Source organism: Phoca vitulina, unplaced genomic scaffold, assembly GCF_004348235.1.
Source record: "Phoca vitulina isolate PV1807 unplaced genomic scaffold, GSC_HSeal_1.0 scaffold4, whole genome shotgun sequence".
Taxonomy (NCBI): domain Eukaryota; kingdom Metazoa; phylum Chordata; class Mammalia; order Carnivora; family Phocidae; genus Phoca; species Phoca vitulina.
In genome coordinates this window covers 43,436,792-43,453,723 of record NW_022589707.1, presented here as the reverse complement: position 1 = coordinate 43,453,723, position 16,932 = coordinate 43,436,792, and the positions used below count along the sequence as shown (strand labels likewise).

The following is a 16,932-nucleotide window of genomic DNA, read 5'->3' as shown; positions in this document are numbered from 1 at the left end:
ACGGCAATCATAAAAGCTTCCTCAGCCTTCCACTTACCCTCCCTGTACTGCTGAAAGGGAGGAAACCACAGGTACCAAATCTTGCACAATAGTAAGCAAAGCAATTTCAAAGCAGCAACAGCATTCCTTTTTCCATACCTGCTAGGGCACTGACCAAGAAGTAGGCTGTAGAAAAGAGCTTCTGGTTGCTGAGTGTATCCACCAGGCCTGGACACCCGCCCTGTACTCCGTACCCCACCAAACATAGGAAAGCCATGACGTCCTGCTGCTGTGGGGGCTTCAGCTCCCCCAGTACTGCCAGTGGGGGCAACAGGCCGCTCACCACATCCTCACACTGCAGGGAGAGGAGAAAAGAGACAGACATAGTAAAGCCAGAGGCCAAGCTGAGCCTCTGCCCCACGACATGCAACCGCTTACCCTTCCACTATCTCACAAGAAAAGCAAAACCCTGCATTCTTTTCTGTTTTGAAATCGCTAATCTCTCATAAGGAGAGAGTAAACAGCCTTGCCAAGTACTATTCTCTCAGAGGGGAGGACGGATGCAGGGAACTATGGATAGAACCTTCCAGGACAAGGCAGGGTCTGTCAGGTTGTACCAGGGACCAGGAATAGGTGACTACATGCAGAACTAAGGAAGGGAACATAAAGCATTGTCCCATCATGGTTCTCCAGCTTTTAACTTGGCACACCAGCCCCCAGCCACATTCCCAGCTGGGCCCAAGGCAGCCTCAGCCATCCACATTGGGCCTGCTGGGAGGTGGGTGGCCCTGCCAGTGAAGGCCACCTCAGCCAGCTCAGGACCACCTAGTGAGCTCGTCTCCATTGTAACCTCCACATCAGATGCATTCATAAACGAGCCCACCAGCCCACACCACCTGAGCAGCTTGCTCCTGCACCTGACAGGGCAGTTGATGTTCTTTCCAAAGGGGACTGGTCTGAGATTTCCCTCTTGGAAGGAGCTATTTTAGGAAGTATGAATCAGTGGGCTTTTGGAAACATTTGTGTTCTCCCTGGAGCTAGCACACCCTTCTGTGAGCTTCACATCCTCCAGAACACCCCAGATCTCCTGGACTGTTGGACTATTTCAACAATTGCAGGTTCCATCACTGGTAGCTAAACTCTTTTGGCACAATCCAATTGCAAGAGGGAAAAATAACTGAATGCTCTCTTGGAAATCATTAAGCATTGAATCAGAAAATCAGAGTTCAACAACTCTGAATAATAGAATAACAAAAAAAAAAAACAAAATAAAACAAAAAGCTATCATATAAATCATCTTAATAGTGCCCCAGCCCCCTTAACAAAGGAGAGTACAAAGTCTGGCAGGTTGGCAGCTGGTGTGTCCTTCACCATTTGTACAAATAACAGTTAAGGAATTCAACCTTCCCAGAAAATCCTTCTGCTACAAAACAGAAAAATGTAAAGGCCTGCTTTTTAATCTATTCTAAATAGAATAAGTTGACTTATTGGACTCTACCACACAGCCGCCTTGTAGTGGGGTGGAATCATGGCCCCTCAAATATATGTTCACCTGGAACTTCAGAGTATGACCTTATTTGGAGTAAGAGTAAGAGTCTGCAGATATAATTGAGGTAAGGATCTCAAGATGAGATGCTCCTAGACTGGAGTGGGCCCTATATCCAATGGTGAGTGTCCTTTAAGAGAAAAGGGGAGGACACTGACACAGAGGACAGAGGCATGGGGAGACAGAGACTGGAGCAGTGTGGCCACAAGCCAAGGAGCATCAGGAGCCACCAGAAGCTGGAAGAGGCAGGGAAGGGTTCTCCACCCCCCACCCCATCCCCCGAGCCTGTGGGGGAAGCAGGGCCCTGCTGACATCTCAGCTCCAGACTTCTGGCCTCCAGAACGAACTCTAAGAGAATAAATTTCTGTTGTTCGAAGCCGCAGAGTTTGTAGTAACTTGTTACAACAGCCCTTAGGGAACCAATCTACCCTTCGATTCCTGACATCAGCCACCTTTCTTCGGTTACAACACTAAGGACCTGGGAGTAAGAAAAAAAGAAGCTTGAAGGTTTAAAGGAGGTGGCGACATTTCAAATACAATCTTATCCCAGCTCACGGCTTTATCCCAAGAGGTCTAGCCTGCCCACATCTCCCGGAAACCCAGGTGGAAACAGTCTCGAGAGGTCTCTGGTCTTACCACTTGCTCCAGGGCCATAAGTGATTCTTCGTCAGACAGGACCGCCTGGAAGACATTGTTCAGTGCTGTCTGCTGCTGTTCCGGCAGCCCTGCAAAGGGATGGAAGTTCCTCTCCAAGAGCAGAGTGGCTGTGAAGGCACAGAGTGCGCCCCGCGTCAGGACCGCCGTGCACGCCTCCTGACGGGGGACTCCCCTGAGCAGGGCCAGTCGTGGACCTCGAGTCAGGCCTCGAGCTGGCTACCACCCTGCGCGTTTTCAACAACCAGAAACAAGGGGGACGAAAAGAGACAAGCGAGAGGGCTGCCCAGATCTGCTTCCGACTTCACTCTTTTGTTCTGATGACTCACCAAACATTATGTCTGTTTTCTGGAAAAGTCTGATCAATTATTTAGACCCCTCTTTAGCATGATTTCTAGAGAAGTAAGTTATCCAGGCTGAATTACTAACCAGTCAGTGCTTTTACAGGGCTCCACAGCCATGGAAATCCAAAGGCCATTATTTTCCATGTTCTTTCTTCTAATACCATGCAGTTTTTTTATCCTTTAATATTTAATGCTTGCTTCTCAAAGTCTGACACCCTGTTTTCATGGCAAACACAGCCATTCCACTTTTCCCACTCATTATTCTTCACCCATCCTGGAGAACAGGCACACAGGCCCATCTGGTTAGGTTATGCACATCCTGTGCAGGATGCTTGAGGCTCTCTCCTTAAATCTTTTTTTTTTTTTTTTAAGACACTGAAACACTTCTAGTAAATTAAGCGCAGTGGGGATTTAAAAGCAAGATTTGATAAACCACAGCTTTCATATGCAGGGATGCATACTAATACATAATGTACTACACCTCTGCTGATGGCAAATTCCAGCACACAGCTGTCAGCCCCATGGAGAGAACAGGTCACATCAGTCCCTGACATATTCAAAAACTTCCCTATGAACACAGCTGGGTCTTTGCCACGCCAGCCTAGAGAGAAGAGCTTTCCTGGTTAGTCTGGGGTCTGAGGGTACAAAGGCCAGGCTGCCCCCCATCCTACTCCTGTTTCACAGGCCCAGCCATCCCACTCCACCCCAGGCTAACTAGAATGGCCAACGGACAGGGTGGACTGGTGGGAGAGGAAATTATAAGGAAGCTGCAGCCCCCGACCTGTCTCGTCACTTCCCTGTAGCACAGTTCAAGGCTGCAGGGCCGCTCTGCTGTGGTTCTAACCCATGGCAGTGCTGAAATGGCAGCTGGAAGTCACACCCAATCATCCATCTCAAGGAAGCAGAGGATGGGGACGCCCCATCTTAAGATTGGGCCTTCCTTGCCATTTCTTCCAACACTGGCACTTTTGCTACAGAAACAGAAGCATCTTCTGGTTTGGGACTCACCAAAGCCCCACAGGTAAGAATCTTCTTATCCTCCCAGCCAGACCATATTCTGAGCTGCTCCTAGCTCTTTGTACCAAGCTCTTTCCTGATTGTGTGTTTCACCTTTTCCTTGCCTGTTTCATCTCCTGACATATACTGCGCCCCCCCCCCCCCCATACCACCAGGAGAAAAGCCAATTTTTTAAAACACAACATGCTACGGAGAATAAAAGGAGCTGCTGCAGGCACGTCCCAGGTACTCCCCTCCTCCTCACCGGATGCCATGGCACTACAGTGCTTCAAGCCATGTGGACAGAGAGCCCCCAAGAGAGCATTTCAAAATGCTGACAAAGCCTTGCCTGTGTTGGCAGTGAAGGCTGGAATATCACGAAACAGATGCAAATTTGGGGTTCCCTCTCTTTGTTGCTGACTAGCTATTTTTAATGCAAGCCTTCTATGGTTAAAATGAAAGAAAATGCCCTCTCAGGCCTCAGTCTTCCACCCCTTCCTCAAAACATGGCACCTAAGACCTGAGGTTCCCTAAGATCCCACTGAGGTGCATCCTGCTGAGTGGACTACGTCCGACTTGGAGGCACTGTCCTCTCTGTTCTCCATTAAGTCTCTAAGGAGTCCTCGATCATGAAGGCCACATCACCTCTTGCAGCGCAGTGCAAGCAGTCATCAGCTCACCACACCCCACCCTGCTGGCAATACCTTGTTTTAAAACACTCAGCGGCCAATCCAGGGCAGATGGTCCCTGCCCAGCATCTGGCATGTCCCCAGATGCAAACTCTTGAAAGGGCAGAGGGTCCATGAAGACAGAGCCACTTCTCTCGAGCTCAAAGCCACCATGCTTCCCTTGTAGGAGGCAGAATTCTGTAATGTGGGAGAAAAGGACAAGCCAGGCACAGGGTTAGCCGGGCCTTGTTAGCACACATCAGACCCAGCTTTACCTAATGGGGAAGGGGGGTGGAGGACACATGCACTCTGATCCCATAAACCCACTTCCTACACGTTAGGCTATTTGATGAAAACTCAGCCTCTTCCTATGGTTACAGGAGAAATGGCTGTTCTCGTCTCCAGTGTGTCCTCTCTGAAGAGGTAGGAAGCAGTCTTTCAAATGGAAGTATTTCCTTAGCCTAATTTGAACAAATAGTTAAATAACAAAATTCAACAAAGTAAATTTTAAAGTGACACCATTTGGGGCCTGTGGTTTTGTTCTTAACAAAACCAAATCTTACACAACTCATCATGTATGAAACAAAAAATTTAAATGTGATTAGTAAATTTGATTTGATTGAACTGATATTAAAGTATTATAATATATTTAAGTATACAAGTGGTATGTAGTTGTATTTTTAAAGTCTTTACTTTTCATTAGTAAATCAAATAATACAGAATAAAAAATGAACTTCTGCAATTGTATGAATGAATCTTACAAACGTTGAGTGGAAGAAAACAGACAAATGAATACATTCTTCATGAATCTATATGAAGGCAAAACTAGTCTTTTTAAAACAGCTTATCTGTTTAGATATACTGACATATTTATAGACAGAACAATATAATGTCTAGGATTTGTTTCAAAATAATTGAGTAGGGCGGAGTGAGGTGGTAAAGTTACAGATGAAACATGAATCACCCTAGTTATTAAAGCTGGATGGCAGGTACATGGGAGTTCATTGTATTATTATCTCTACTTTTGAACATGTATGAAATTTTCCATAATAAAGTTTTTTTAAATAAAAAATGTTTCCTTAAATACTTCCATAGTTAAGAACCCAACTAAGGTAACAGCTATTATGTAATAATAATGTCCTTAATAAGCCAAAACAGTAAGTGAACTTGTGAATTAGGGTTCTTTTTAAAAAGCTTCTAATTGGGGCGCCTGGGTGGCTCAGTCATTAAGTGTCTGCCTTCGGCTCAGGTCATGATCCCAGGGTCCTGGGATCGAGCCCCGCATTGGGCCCCCTGCTCAGCGGGAAGCCTGCTTCTCCCTCTCTCACCCCTCCTGCTTGTGTTCCCTCTCTCGCTGTCTCTCTCTCTGTCAAATAAATAAAATCTTAAAAAAAAAAATAATAAAATGCTTCTAACTAATAATTTGTGTACTTAAGCACAGGCTATGGGATAAAAATGTGGAAGGCATGAGGATTAGCACATATTTTTATTTGTTTGTGAGCACAAATGATATAAAAGATCAAATAGCTGTCTAAAGACAAAGGAAATAGTCCATTTACTCACTCATGACCCACGCTCACCGGGCATCCGGAGCAGCCCTGGCTCACTTTGCCCTTTGCACCAGGCACTGAGGCAGATGAGTGTGAACCAGCCCTCAGTTGATAACTTTGCTCTAGGACAGCCACCATGACTATTAACATCGTCTCAAATCCTGCCAAGAGCCGGGCAGGGCCGCCAACTGGTATTTTAGGAATCTCTGGCACCAGCTCCACTCTTGCCCGTACACATGCACGGGCCCCTGAAGACGCTGCCAATTCTGTCATTCTCTTCAGTGTCAGGCACTGTGCTAGGAACCAGTGACACAAAGCGGCTACAGTCCAGGCCTCGACAAGTATGTTACGAGTGGGGACAGAGGTAACATAGGTGGTGTGGGAGGAGGTAGACAGGTCCCTGAAGCCAGAGCGAGAACTAGAAAAGGTTTCTTGGATGAAGCAGTGTCTAAGGAACCCCCTGAAGTTTCGGTAGGAATTAGGCAAAGAGGCAGAGAGCACACAGGCCATCATGGAACTCAGGGATAAGAGGTGACAGGACTGTCCCCAGACGGGGTTAACTGGCAACAGCTGCAGCAGCTGGAGGTTAGGAGGAAGGCCGGACAAATCCTGGGGCTGGGTCACAACGCACCTGAAGTGCCGACTTTCTCTTGGGACAAAGGGAGTCTCAGAAGGGTGTTTAAGCAGATGTGTGAAGTGACCAAATTTTTATTTTTAAATAATCACATCAGCTATACTGCTAGGATGGAACAGATGGGGAAAGGTTCAGAGAAGCAGGGGGGCCAATTAAGAGTGTGCAGCGGGACCCAGTAGGGAGATGCTTTCAGGGCCAATAGACCAGCCGAGAAGGGCACAGGCCCAGGCAGGGTGGGGAGCACAGGCTCCTGTCCACAGGACATCCAATCAGAAGGACACGCTGCAAGGACATTGGCATAATGCCTGATTATACAAAGCACAAGGTGAAAGTTCAAGACCATGAAGTGATGTTTCTGATTGGCTATAAGAAGGAGCTGTTGGTGAAGGAAGGGGTCATGGCTGAGAGAATCTCTTGGTGAGGACAGGCCGCACAGGTGCCTCCCCCAAGGGACACAGGGAGTCAGCCTCTGCTTCAAGTTTCAGAGGACAAACAGGATTGTTGTCACGTGTATTCCCTCCCAGAAGGTAGGAGGAGACATCAGGCAGCCTCTTAAGGGCCCTTCTGGCCCCTGCAGGTCTGTTTATGAAGCCAGATCAGAATATTCTGTGGCAAGAGCAACAGAAAACACAGAAGGGAAAATGGGAAAAAAGCAGAACTGGCTTAAGAATCAGGCAGTGAATCACATGCAGTGTCAGCCCGGCCACCAGGCTGCACAGGCATGACAGTCAACAGTAGGAAAGAGCAATGGAGCGGGGCTTCCTAGGCCAGGGCGTGGGAAGGGAGCCAGAAGAACCTCCAGAATTCCCCCTGGGCACCTCTTCTCCACAGCACAAAGAGGAATTTATTTTCAAAGACAGCAGAAGCCAGCCAAGATAAAAGGCTTGAAATTGAAACGCAAACAGGAGCCACACCACACAAGGCTATGTCTTTCCAACCCCGTCTGAGAAAAGAGAGGCTCCCCATGGGAGTGACAGGTGCCCCCGACAGGGCTGCAAGCAGAACAGGACGCGGCCACCTCCTCGGAGAAACAGGGAGGGGTTCCCCGCAGGGGCCCCAGCCTTGAGTGGCAGCCCCAGGCTGGTCCCCAGCCACCAAAGGTCCTCAGAGCACTCCTGGGCAGCCTCGGGTGCAGGCCACGCTTTCAAGAGGCTTATAAAAGTGTGGACAGGATAACCAGGCCTAAACATCTTAGTCTGGAGTCATGTACATGCATGTGGTAACATGCTGATAACAAAAACAGGAGGGACAACTGAATCCTCTTAATAATCCTCTTAATAATCCTCACAGAAGTCTTCCAAAGAGCCAGAATAAAATAATGCCGACGACACAAATTTGGAACCGTGGCCTAAAGCCTGTAGGTCATGATTCTTGATATTCCTGGCATTTCATGTGCCCCTGACCAACCTCTCCAGACCAGCTTCTTCAAACTGACAGCCTCACTCTTCGTCACCTCCATGAAAGGCAGGCTGCTCCACGTGGGAAAAGAAAGAGGGAGTCTCTGCCACGGCATCCCATGCCTCACATGGCCCAGGAGCTTGTGACTGTCCCGTGGGGACGGTCCACGTTCTGAGCGTCTGTAGTTGTGGCTCTATGGCATGGTGACCCCATGTAGGCCAAGTGCACACAAAAGGCTGACTCCTGGACAACTTGCTCCTCCCAAACCTCGCAGAGAACAAAGGGGGGGAAGCAGGAGACCACAATAGATATGTGCATGGTCTATTATGGCACCCCTTTTAAAACTTTCTAATTATGGAAAAGGTGAAATGGCACAAGAATAGAGCAGTATAATGAACCTCCTCTACACACCCACTGACCAGCACCGATGATCGCTCTTTACCTCTCCGGACCCCATGCACACACACCTTACACTCCACCCAGATCATTTTTGAAGCAAACCACAGACGTGTTACCATTTCATCTGTGAAGACTTCAGTATAAATCTCTAAAAATGAAGACTCTTTTTTATAACCATAACTATGACATCACCATGCCTTAACAAGTCAATCATTATGTTACATTTATTCATTCCTGGCCCCCAGAAGTGGTCAGTTTTCTTGGGCTCAACACAACCTCTTCCCAGGAGGGGCCGTAAGCATCTAAGATCCGCAGACACGAGCAAAGCGAAAGCCTGTATTTTCTTCAAATGATGCAATGACCAGGATCTCCCAGCTTTGAACAGTGGTGATCACCAGATCAAGGTCAAGTGCCATGTTTCTGGCTTCACACTGGGGGGGCGGGGGGAAGGAAGGTGCGATGCCGCTGAGGACAGTACGATTAAGAGCTGAGACGGAGTACATAATAAACAACCACTGTGCCAGGCACTTGGTGTGCTCATCCCATTTAACCGTGACTGCAGCTCCGCGACGGAATGTCTCTCCCGCTCCAGACATGGGGAGTCAAGGCTCAGCGACACCCACAACTTGCTTGAGGCCCCACGGGATACCACGGCACCAGGGCTGAGACCTGGTCTTCTGATGGCACAGCCCACGTTGCTGACCCTGTGCCGTGCTGGTGAAAGCCCGCCCAGCCCGATGTCCTCCCAACTCAGCCCACCTGCCCCCCATGTCCCGGGACACCCCCACGCTTCCCCTCTCTTTCCTCTAATACCCAGAGCGGAAGGCAGCACTCACCGAACTGGCCGTCCAGTTTCACATACAACTCGATGACGCCATAGGCGAGGGCGGTGGGAGCAGGGATTTCCAGCACCACGTTGGTGTCCTTGACGATGTTCCCATCCTCCTTTGCGGACACCTGTGAGTGACAGTACACGATGCCACCTGTGTGCTCAGCCTCCCCCAGGCTTCTCTCTGCCTCCCCACCGCGGTCGGCCTAGGGCCTTGAACACGGGGGGCATTCAGCAAATGCCCAAAGAACGGAGTAGAAAAGAGAAGCCGGCCAGCAGACCGTAAGGATTTTATCCTTGTGGGCCTCATGATGTAGCACACACACTGGGAAGTCAATGAGCAAACTTCAGTGGGGACACAAAAGCGGGATTCCGGAGTGTGGGCAACAGTGAGGCTAGGTCTATGGTACTGAATACAGAAGATAAATAGGGTAACTTCTCACTTCCCTCGCAGAGGATCAGGGTAACCACTTCAACATCCCGGACAATGATGAAAATCCAAACAACGTCAAAGCCGGACTGGAAGAACTTAGCTAAGAGCGAGGAGCCCCCAAAAGGACATCATTCCAGACTCCTGTCGACAGCACATTGTGTGTTCAACAAATTCGGTGGCGGGCGGGGGGGGCGCAGGAGGGAGGAGAGGTAAGGGTGAGAGGAGGCTTGCCAGGAAATGCCAAGCAGTCAGGCACCACAGCTCTCTCCTTCCAACACTGTTACAAATATGACCCTTTCCCATGACGGCCTAGGGAGAAGATCGTTGCCTAAACACTGGAGATCAGAGACTCCTTTTAGCAACTTGATCCCGGTCGGTGTGAGGACAGCCAGCCTCCTGATTCCCAGGCGGGCGCCAGGCCTGCGGTGGGGGGTCCACCATGGGCAGAAACACCGGCAGGGCCAGCCAAGCTGTCTCCCGTCAGGCACCTTCCTCATCACTGCCCCAGGGAGAGTCCAGCTGCAGACCGGACCTCTGTCTCCACTTCCTTCCAAATACAACTTTCCCGGGTCCTCTAGCAAAAGCCAAAAGGCACCCCGGGAAGCAAATGTCTAGGAATAGGACATCAGGCACCGTGGCAAGCTGTGGAGGAAACAGTCTGGGGTTGGTAGCCTCTTGTTCCACGGAAGTTCGGTACTGGCTCAGGGATCAGCGTGATAAGACTGTCTCTATTTTAATCCAGAAGCTTCTGTTTGTGTGTATATAGACACAAACACTGCTCTTTACCTTCCCGCACTCAGTCCACAAAGGATTTGAGGCAGTTGATCTCAAAGTAATCATTCTGAGACCCCTGGCTCCGAGGGGCTCTGGCGGAGACCTGTGCCCTGACGCGGTCAGTACTCCTCTGACCCATTTTCTCTGGGGAAGCACGTGACCAAGCCTGCGTGGCCCTTCTGAGGGCCCTGGAGCCCCGGCCTCGGGTCTGCTTCGGGAAAGGGTACAACCAGGGATGGTCCAGCGAGAGCCAACCCTGCGCACACTCTCCCCCGGGGTGGCAGCGGGCGGGCCGAGAGCCGCACCACCAGGACAGCGCCCACCTGAGGGGCAGCTCCCCCCGGGGAAGGCGGCGCCCGCGGCTTTCCGCAATTCTGAACTTCGAACTAGCAGTGAGCCAAGCCAGACGACCCTGAACGTTTCAGGTACATGAGCCAATAAATTATTTCTTGTTCAAGCCAATTTGAGGTGGATTTCTATTGGCTCACTACAGAAGAGTCCGGACAAATGAAGACACCCCCAAAGAGGCCCCTGCCCCCTGCCTCGAGGACGGGGACCAGAGAGGCCACCGAGCCCGCGCGCACCTGCACCGTCTTGGTCTGGATCCCCACCACGCCGCCGCACCTCTCCTCGATCTGAACGCGCTCCGATATCACACACGGCTGTGTGGTCACTATCTTCTGTGTCAGGACACACAGGACCTCATTCTTCCTCTCTAGCACCTGCTGCAGCACGGGGTCCCTCAGATTTATCGCTCTGGAAAAGAAAACTGGCCGTAAGCGGCCTAGTGCCTCAGGGGACATTGAGCAGCATGGATTTTCTCCTCTCCCGCGGCTGAGTAAACAGGTAGCCACCAGCATCGTTCATTTCCTGGCAATGACAGAGGGGGCAGTTCTTCCAGAAAGACATAAATCACACTTCCCAAGGCCACCCAGCACTTCCAGGCATCCAGAGAAAGGCTGCTGGGAGGAAAGGGCGCCCCCTATCACACAGCAACCCAAAGGGTGGGGGGCCTTGCACCCCGGGAGTGGGCTTTGTCATCTCATCACAGGAACGTGGGATTACTGCGGGGGGACGCTGACCAGTGGCTTCTCAAAGAGGAGAGAGGCACAAGCTTAACATACAAGTAGAAGGAAGAACCCAGAGTAGAATTAGAAAGGAACTTCCTAACCTCTCTGTCTGGGAAGGACACATAATCTCTAAGAAGGACTTTAATGTCATTTTACAGATGCCGACGCTGAAGCCAGATAGACATGGCCTGCCCGGGGTCCCCCAGCAGAGACTTGGGGCTCCTGGGTGGCTACCCTGGAGAATTTCAAACACGAGCTAAATTTCCATCTACAGGAGAGGATTAGAAGTAAACAAATAACCCCTGCGGACCCCTCTGACGCTATCTGTCTACAGAACGGACAGGGAAAGAACCTAATTAGAATTGGTGTTGGCACAAGAACAACTGTAGTGTTCCTCTTGAGCTTTTTGGTTTTGTTTTTTTTTTTAAGATTTTATTTATTTGAGAGAGAGAGTGGGTGAGGAACAGAGGGAGAGGGACAAGCAGACTCATGCTCGGTGCATAGCCTGACCTGGGACTTGATCTCATGACCCTGAGATCATGACCCGAGCCAAAATCAGGAGTTGGGTACTCAACTGACTGAGCCACCCAGACACCTCCCCCCTCTTGATCTTTTTAAATAGACCAAGGCTAGTTACCTTAAAAAACTCAGCAGCACCTCTAACCACACACAGTGGAGGGTCACCCCCGACCTGGGACAAACACAGATTTGCCAGGGTTCAGAAAGTATCCCCAGAACAGGAGTGAGTAGTTGTAAGGTCCTGTCTCTGTGTGAAAAGCTGCCAGGTGTAAACTCCATCAACAGACAGACAAAACGATGAGACATTATTCAACCATAAGAAGGAATAATGTTCTGATGCATGCTACCTCATGAGCCAACCCTGAAGACGGTATGCTAAGTCAAATAAGCCAGGCAAAAAGGACAAATATTGGATGATTCTACTTATATGAAATACCTAGACTAGGCAAATTCATAATGACAAAGTAGATTCAAGAAGGGGCTGGGGGGGTATTGAAGGAATGAGCAGTTCTTGCTTGATGGCTAGACAGTTTCTGTTTGGGGGTGACAAAAAAGTTCTAGAAATAGATGGTGGTGATGGTTGCAAGAAAGTGTGAATGTACTTAGTGCCACTGAACTTACACTTAAAAGTGGTTAAAATGACAGATTTTATGTTATATATTTTTATTACAATTTAAAAAAATAGACACATGAATAACTGTTCAATCTCAGTTGTGTTCAAAGAAATGCAAATTATAGCAATGTTTCACACATATTAAATAAGTAATATGGGGCACCTGGCTGACTCAGTCAGAGGACCATGAGACTCTTGACCATGGGGTCATGAGATTGAGCCCCACCTTGGGTATAGAGTTACTAAATAAATAAATAAATAAATAAATCATGGGTTTATAAAAATAAATCGACAAAAACAATTTTTAAAAAGCTGCCCAGACACCCATTTCCAGGAAGGCATAGGAAACAGGGGCTTGGAGCTTGCCCACTGGGTTTCAAATCCCAGATCTGCCCTCCAGCTGGGTGAATCACTCCACCTCTGCACCTTGCCTTTCTTGTGGATAAACGGATGGTAACAATGCTCTCCTCATGGGGCTGTTGTAGAGTCTAGATGAAATGACATGCAGTGAGCACAGAGTTAAATGCCACACAAACTCCAGCAGGCTCCAGCTACCTTCTGGCGTTCTTTGCTGAGGTCCCCCATATAAACCCCACTGGGTGCACCTGATGGGAATTATGAGTCATTTAATTGGGTTGGAGGCACTTTTTCACTCACTTGCTTGGAAACCTTCAATGACATGTGAACTAGGCCCTTCTGATGCTGAAGGCAATTTCAGCTTCTAGTAGATTCTTAAAAATCACCTGCTTCGATTACAGTTCAGGTACTGACTGCAGCCCACATGAACATACACATCAGAAGGAGCAACTCCAATGCTAAATTATTTGCAAAGAAAAAATTTGGCCTAAGCCACCCAAGACTCCGTTGCTTAAAACACTGACCTCCCTCCAGAGCCCCTATGCCAAACACCAGAAGGAGGAGGGTAAAAAGCCAACTGCAGGAATCTAACTTTCTTTTGCATCTGCCGGCAGGCCAGCCCTGAGACATGCCCCTGTGAGGCCTAGTGGCCCACCACACACCGGGAACAGAAGCTTGGCAGGCCACGGTCCCCCTCCAAGGCTATGACTCCGGTGACTGGGGAGGAGACAGTAAACACGGGTAAGACCCATGCAGGCCGACTCAGAAATTCTCCACTGGGCTACAGAAGCAGGGCTGTGAGGGCAGCCACTCCCCACCCAGGTGGCTGGGATTCTGCTTCCCAGAACAATGCTGCCACCTTTGGGAAGCCGGACACCAGACAAACCTAGTCATCTTCAGTTAGGAGAGGAGCCCTGTGTAGACAGAGGGGAAGCTAATTATGGGGAGAAAGGGATTGTTCATTTGCCTTTTTGCAAAGCAACCTCAGAGGGATTTTTTCCCACACCCTTCTCCTAGTGAACACCACCAGGCCCCAAGCAGTGCCAAGATGCAGAGCAGTCCGTGGGAGCCAGAACCTGGCCGTGGTCCTCCTCAGAGCAGAAGTCTATGTGTGCTGGGACTACCCTGGGGCCACCAAGGAAGGAAACCACCATATTTCAGTGTCATTCATTTACATTTATAATCCTGCATATTTCACGTACGCATTTAAAGAAGTCTATGGGTTCTTTCAGACTGCTACAGGGGTTCAAGGGAAAAAAAGTTTAAAACCCTAATTTAGGGGTTTCATAAATGAGGAACAAGGAGGCCCAGGAAAGTTGAAGACAGTAACCTTTTTTTTTTAATTTTATTTATTTATTTGACAGAGAGATTGAGAGAGAGAGAGAGAGGGAACACAAGCAGGGGGAGCAGCAGGCAGAGGGAGAGGGAGAAGCAGGCTCCCCACTGAGCAGGGAGCCCAGTGCGGGGCTTGATCCCAGGACTCCGGGATCATGACCTGAGCCGAAGGCAGACGCTTAACCAACTGAGCCACCCAGGTGCCCAAAGACAGTAACCTTTCTTAAAGCCCCACCCAGCCACGGCAGACCCACCGCGGCTGTCTTGCTCCTCTGGGGGAGGGCACTGTCTGGCTGTACCAGGAATGTGACCTTCACCTGTAGTGAAATCTTGTACTACTAGGTCCATTCCCACATGTAAATATCTTGCCTGTCTAGCTAGACCCATGGCTGGGGCTGGAAGCGGGGATTATGCCCAAGCCCTCCGGGAATCCTCTTCAGAATCTCTCTGCCTGCCCGTCCTCCCTGACCCCATTGCCTGATGGCTGCAGCCATGTGCCCTTAGAAAATCTTCCCCACACTGTCCTGATTAGCTCCACCTCCCTGGGCCCTGTTAAGAGCAACTGAACAACATGGACAGAATGTCTTCAGAAAGAGACAGAAGACACTATTCACAGTAGTTACCTCTTGAACAGGGAACTAGATAGCTAGAAGATCAGACAGAGGAGGAGACTCTTTACCTTTTCTCTTTTGATTGTTGACATTTAAACCATGTGAACATATCAATTATTCAAAAAAATTTATTTTTAGGAGCACCTGGGTGTCTCAGTCAGTTAAGCGTCTGCCTTTAGCTCAGGTCATGCTCCCCACCTTGGGCTCCCTTTTTCAAATAAATAAAATCTTTTAATAAAATTTATTATTAAAAAAAGACCTCTGGACAAACTGTAAGCTCCTGGAGGATGGAGAACCCTGCTCCTTTTATTGGTCTCTATGCCTGTACTTTCCACCTAGGCGATGGATAAATGAATAATTTATTATATAAATTCTAAAAGGCATGGTTGGAATAAATCTCCCTCCCCTACCAGGACTAAATCATGAAGAAATAGAAAATCTGAACACACCTATTACTAGTAAGGAGATTGAATCAGTACTAAAAACCTCCCAACAAACAAAAGCCCAGGACCAGAGAGCTTCCATGGTGAACTCCACCAAATATTCAAAAAACAATTAATTAATCCTTCTCAAAAATGCTTCCAAAAAAATAGAAGAGGAGGTGATGCTTCCAAACTCCTTTTGTGAGACCAGCATTACCCTGATGATACAAAAACCAGACAAGGAGGCCACAAAAAAAGTGAGTTACAGGCCAATATCCCTGATTAACACAGACACAAAATCCTCAACAAAATATAAGCAAGTCAAATTCAACAATGTATTAAAAGGAGAATATACCATGATCAAGTGGGATTTACTCCAGGGATTCAAGGCTGGTTCAACATCTGCAAATCAATCAGTATGCTCTACAATATTAATAAAATGAAGGATAAAAATCATATGACCATCTCAATAGATGCAGAAAAAGCAGAAAAGTCAACATCCATTTATGATAAAAACTCTCAACAAAGTAGGTATAGAGGGAACATACCTCAATATAATAAGGCCACATATAGCAAGCCCACAGCTAACATCATACTCAACAGTGAAAATGTGAAAGGTTTTCCTCTAAGATCAGAACAAGACAAGGATGCCCACTCTCACCACTTTTATTCAACATAGTATTGGAAGTCCTAGCTGGACTTCGACAAGAAAAGGAGATAAGGGGCACCTGTGTGGCTCAGTTGGTTAAGCGTCTGCCTTCGGCTCAGGTCATGATCCCAGGGTCCTGGGATAGAGTCCCACATCTGGCTCCCTGCTCAGCCAGGAGCCTGCTTCTCCCTCTCCTCCCCACCTTCTCTCTGTCACAATCTCTGTCACTATCTGTCTCTCTCCCTCAAATAAATAAATAAAATCTCTTAAAAGATTTTTTTAAAAAAAGAAAAGGAAATAAAACACTTCCAAATCAGGAAAGAAAAACTGTCACTATTTGCATATGACATATTACATATAGGAAACCCTAAACACTCCACGAAAAAACTGTTAGAATAAACAAATTCAGTAAAGTTGCAGGACACAAAAGCAATATATAAAAATCTGTTGCATTTCTTTATATTAGTAACAAATAATCAAAAGAGAAATTAAGAAAGCAATACCATTTAGAATTATGCAAAAAGAATAAAATACCTAGGAATAAATTTACCCAAGGAGGTGAAAGACCTGTACACTGAGAACTATAGGATACTGGTGAAAGAAAATGAAGACACAAATAAATGGAAAGATAGTCTTTGCTCGTGGATTGGAATAACTAATATTGTTAAAATGTCCATATGGCCCAAAACAATCTATAGCTTCAAGGTAATCCTATCAAAATCCCAATGGCATTCTTCACAGAGCTAGAACAAACAATCCTAAAATTTGTATGGAACCACAGAAGACCCTGAATAGTCAAAGCAATCTTGAGAAAGAACAACAAAGTTAGAGTCATCATACTCTCTTATTTCAAACTGTATTACAAAGCTATGGAATCAAAACAGTATGGTCTTGGCATAAGAACATACCCATACATCATTGGAACAGAATACAGAGCCCAGAAATAAACCCACGCACATATGGTGAGTTAGTTTATGACAAAGCAGCCAAGGACATACAATGGAGAAAGTACTGTCTCAATAAATAGTGTTGGGAAAACTTAACAACCACATGCAAAAGAACAAAACTGAACCACTATCTTACACCATCCACAAAAATTGACTCAAAGTGGATTAAAGACTTGAATGTTACACCTGAAACCATAAAACTCCT

At 47.7% G+C, this 16,932-nt stretch overlaps 1 protein-coding gene across 4 annotated transcripts in view; it reads right to left on the bottom strand.

Moving 5' to 3' along the window:
* The window catches only part of GSDME (gasdermin E), a 72,495-nt gene that overhangs the window by 20,303 nt on the left and 35,260 nt on the right, over nucleotides 1–16,932 (bottom strand). For all 4 annotated transcript variants that reach the window (XM_032401924.1, XM_032401922.1, XM_032401925.1 and 1 more), the window contains exons 4-8: nucleotides 10,789–10,960; nucleotides 9,005–9,125; nucleotides 4,224–4,385; nucleotides 2,162–2,289; nucleotides 139–334 (exon numbers count right to left, since the gene is read on the bottom strand). In XM_032401924.1, coding sequence (XP_032257815.1) covers nucleotides 139–334; nucleotides 2,162–2,289; nucleotides 4,224–4,385; nucleotides 9,005–9,125; nucleotides 10,789–10,960 — 779 coding nt within the window. The remainder of the gene's footprint in view (nucleotides 1–138; nucleotides 335–2,161; nucleotides 2,290–4,223; nucleotides 4,386–9,004; nucleotides 9,126–10,788; nucleotides 10,961–16,932) is intronic.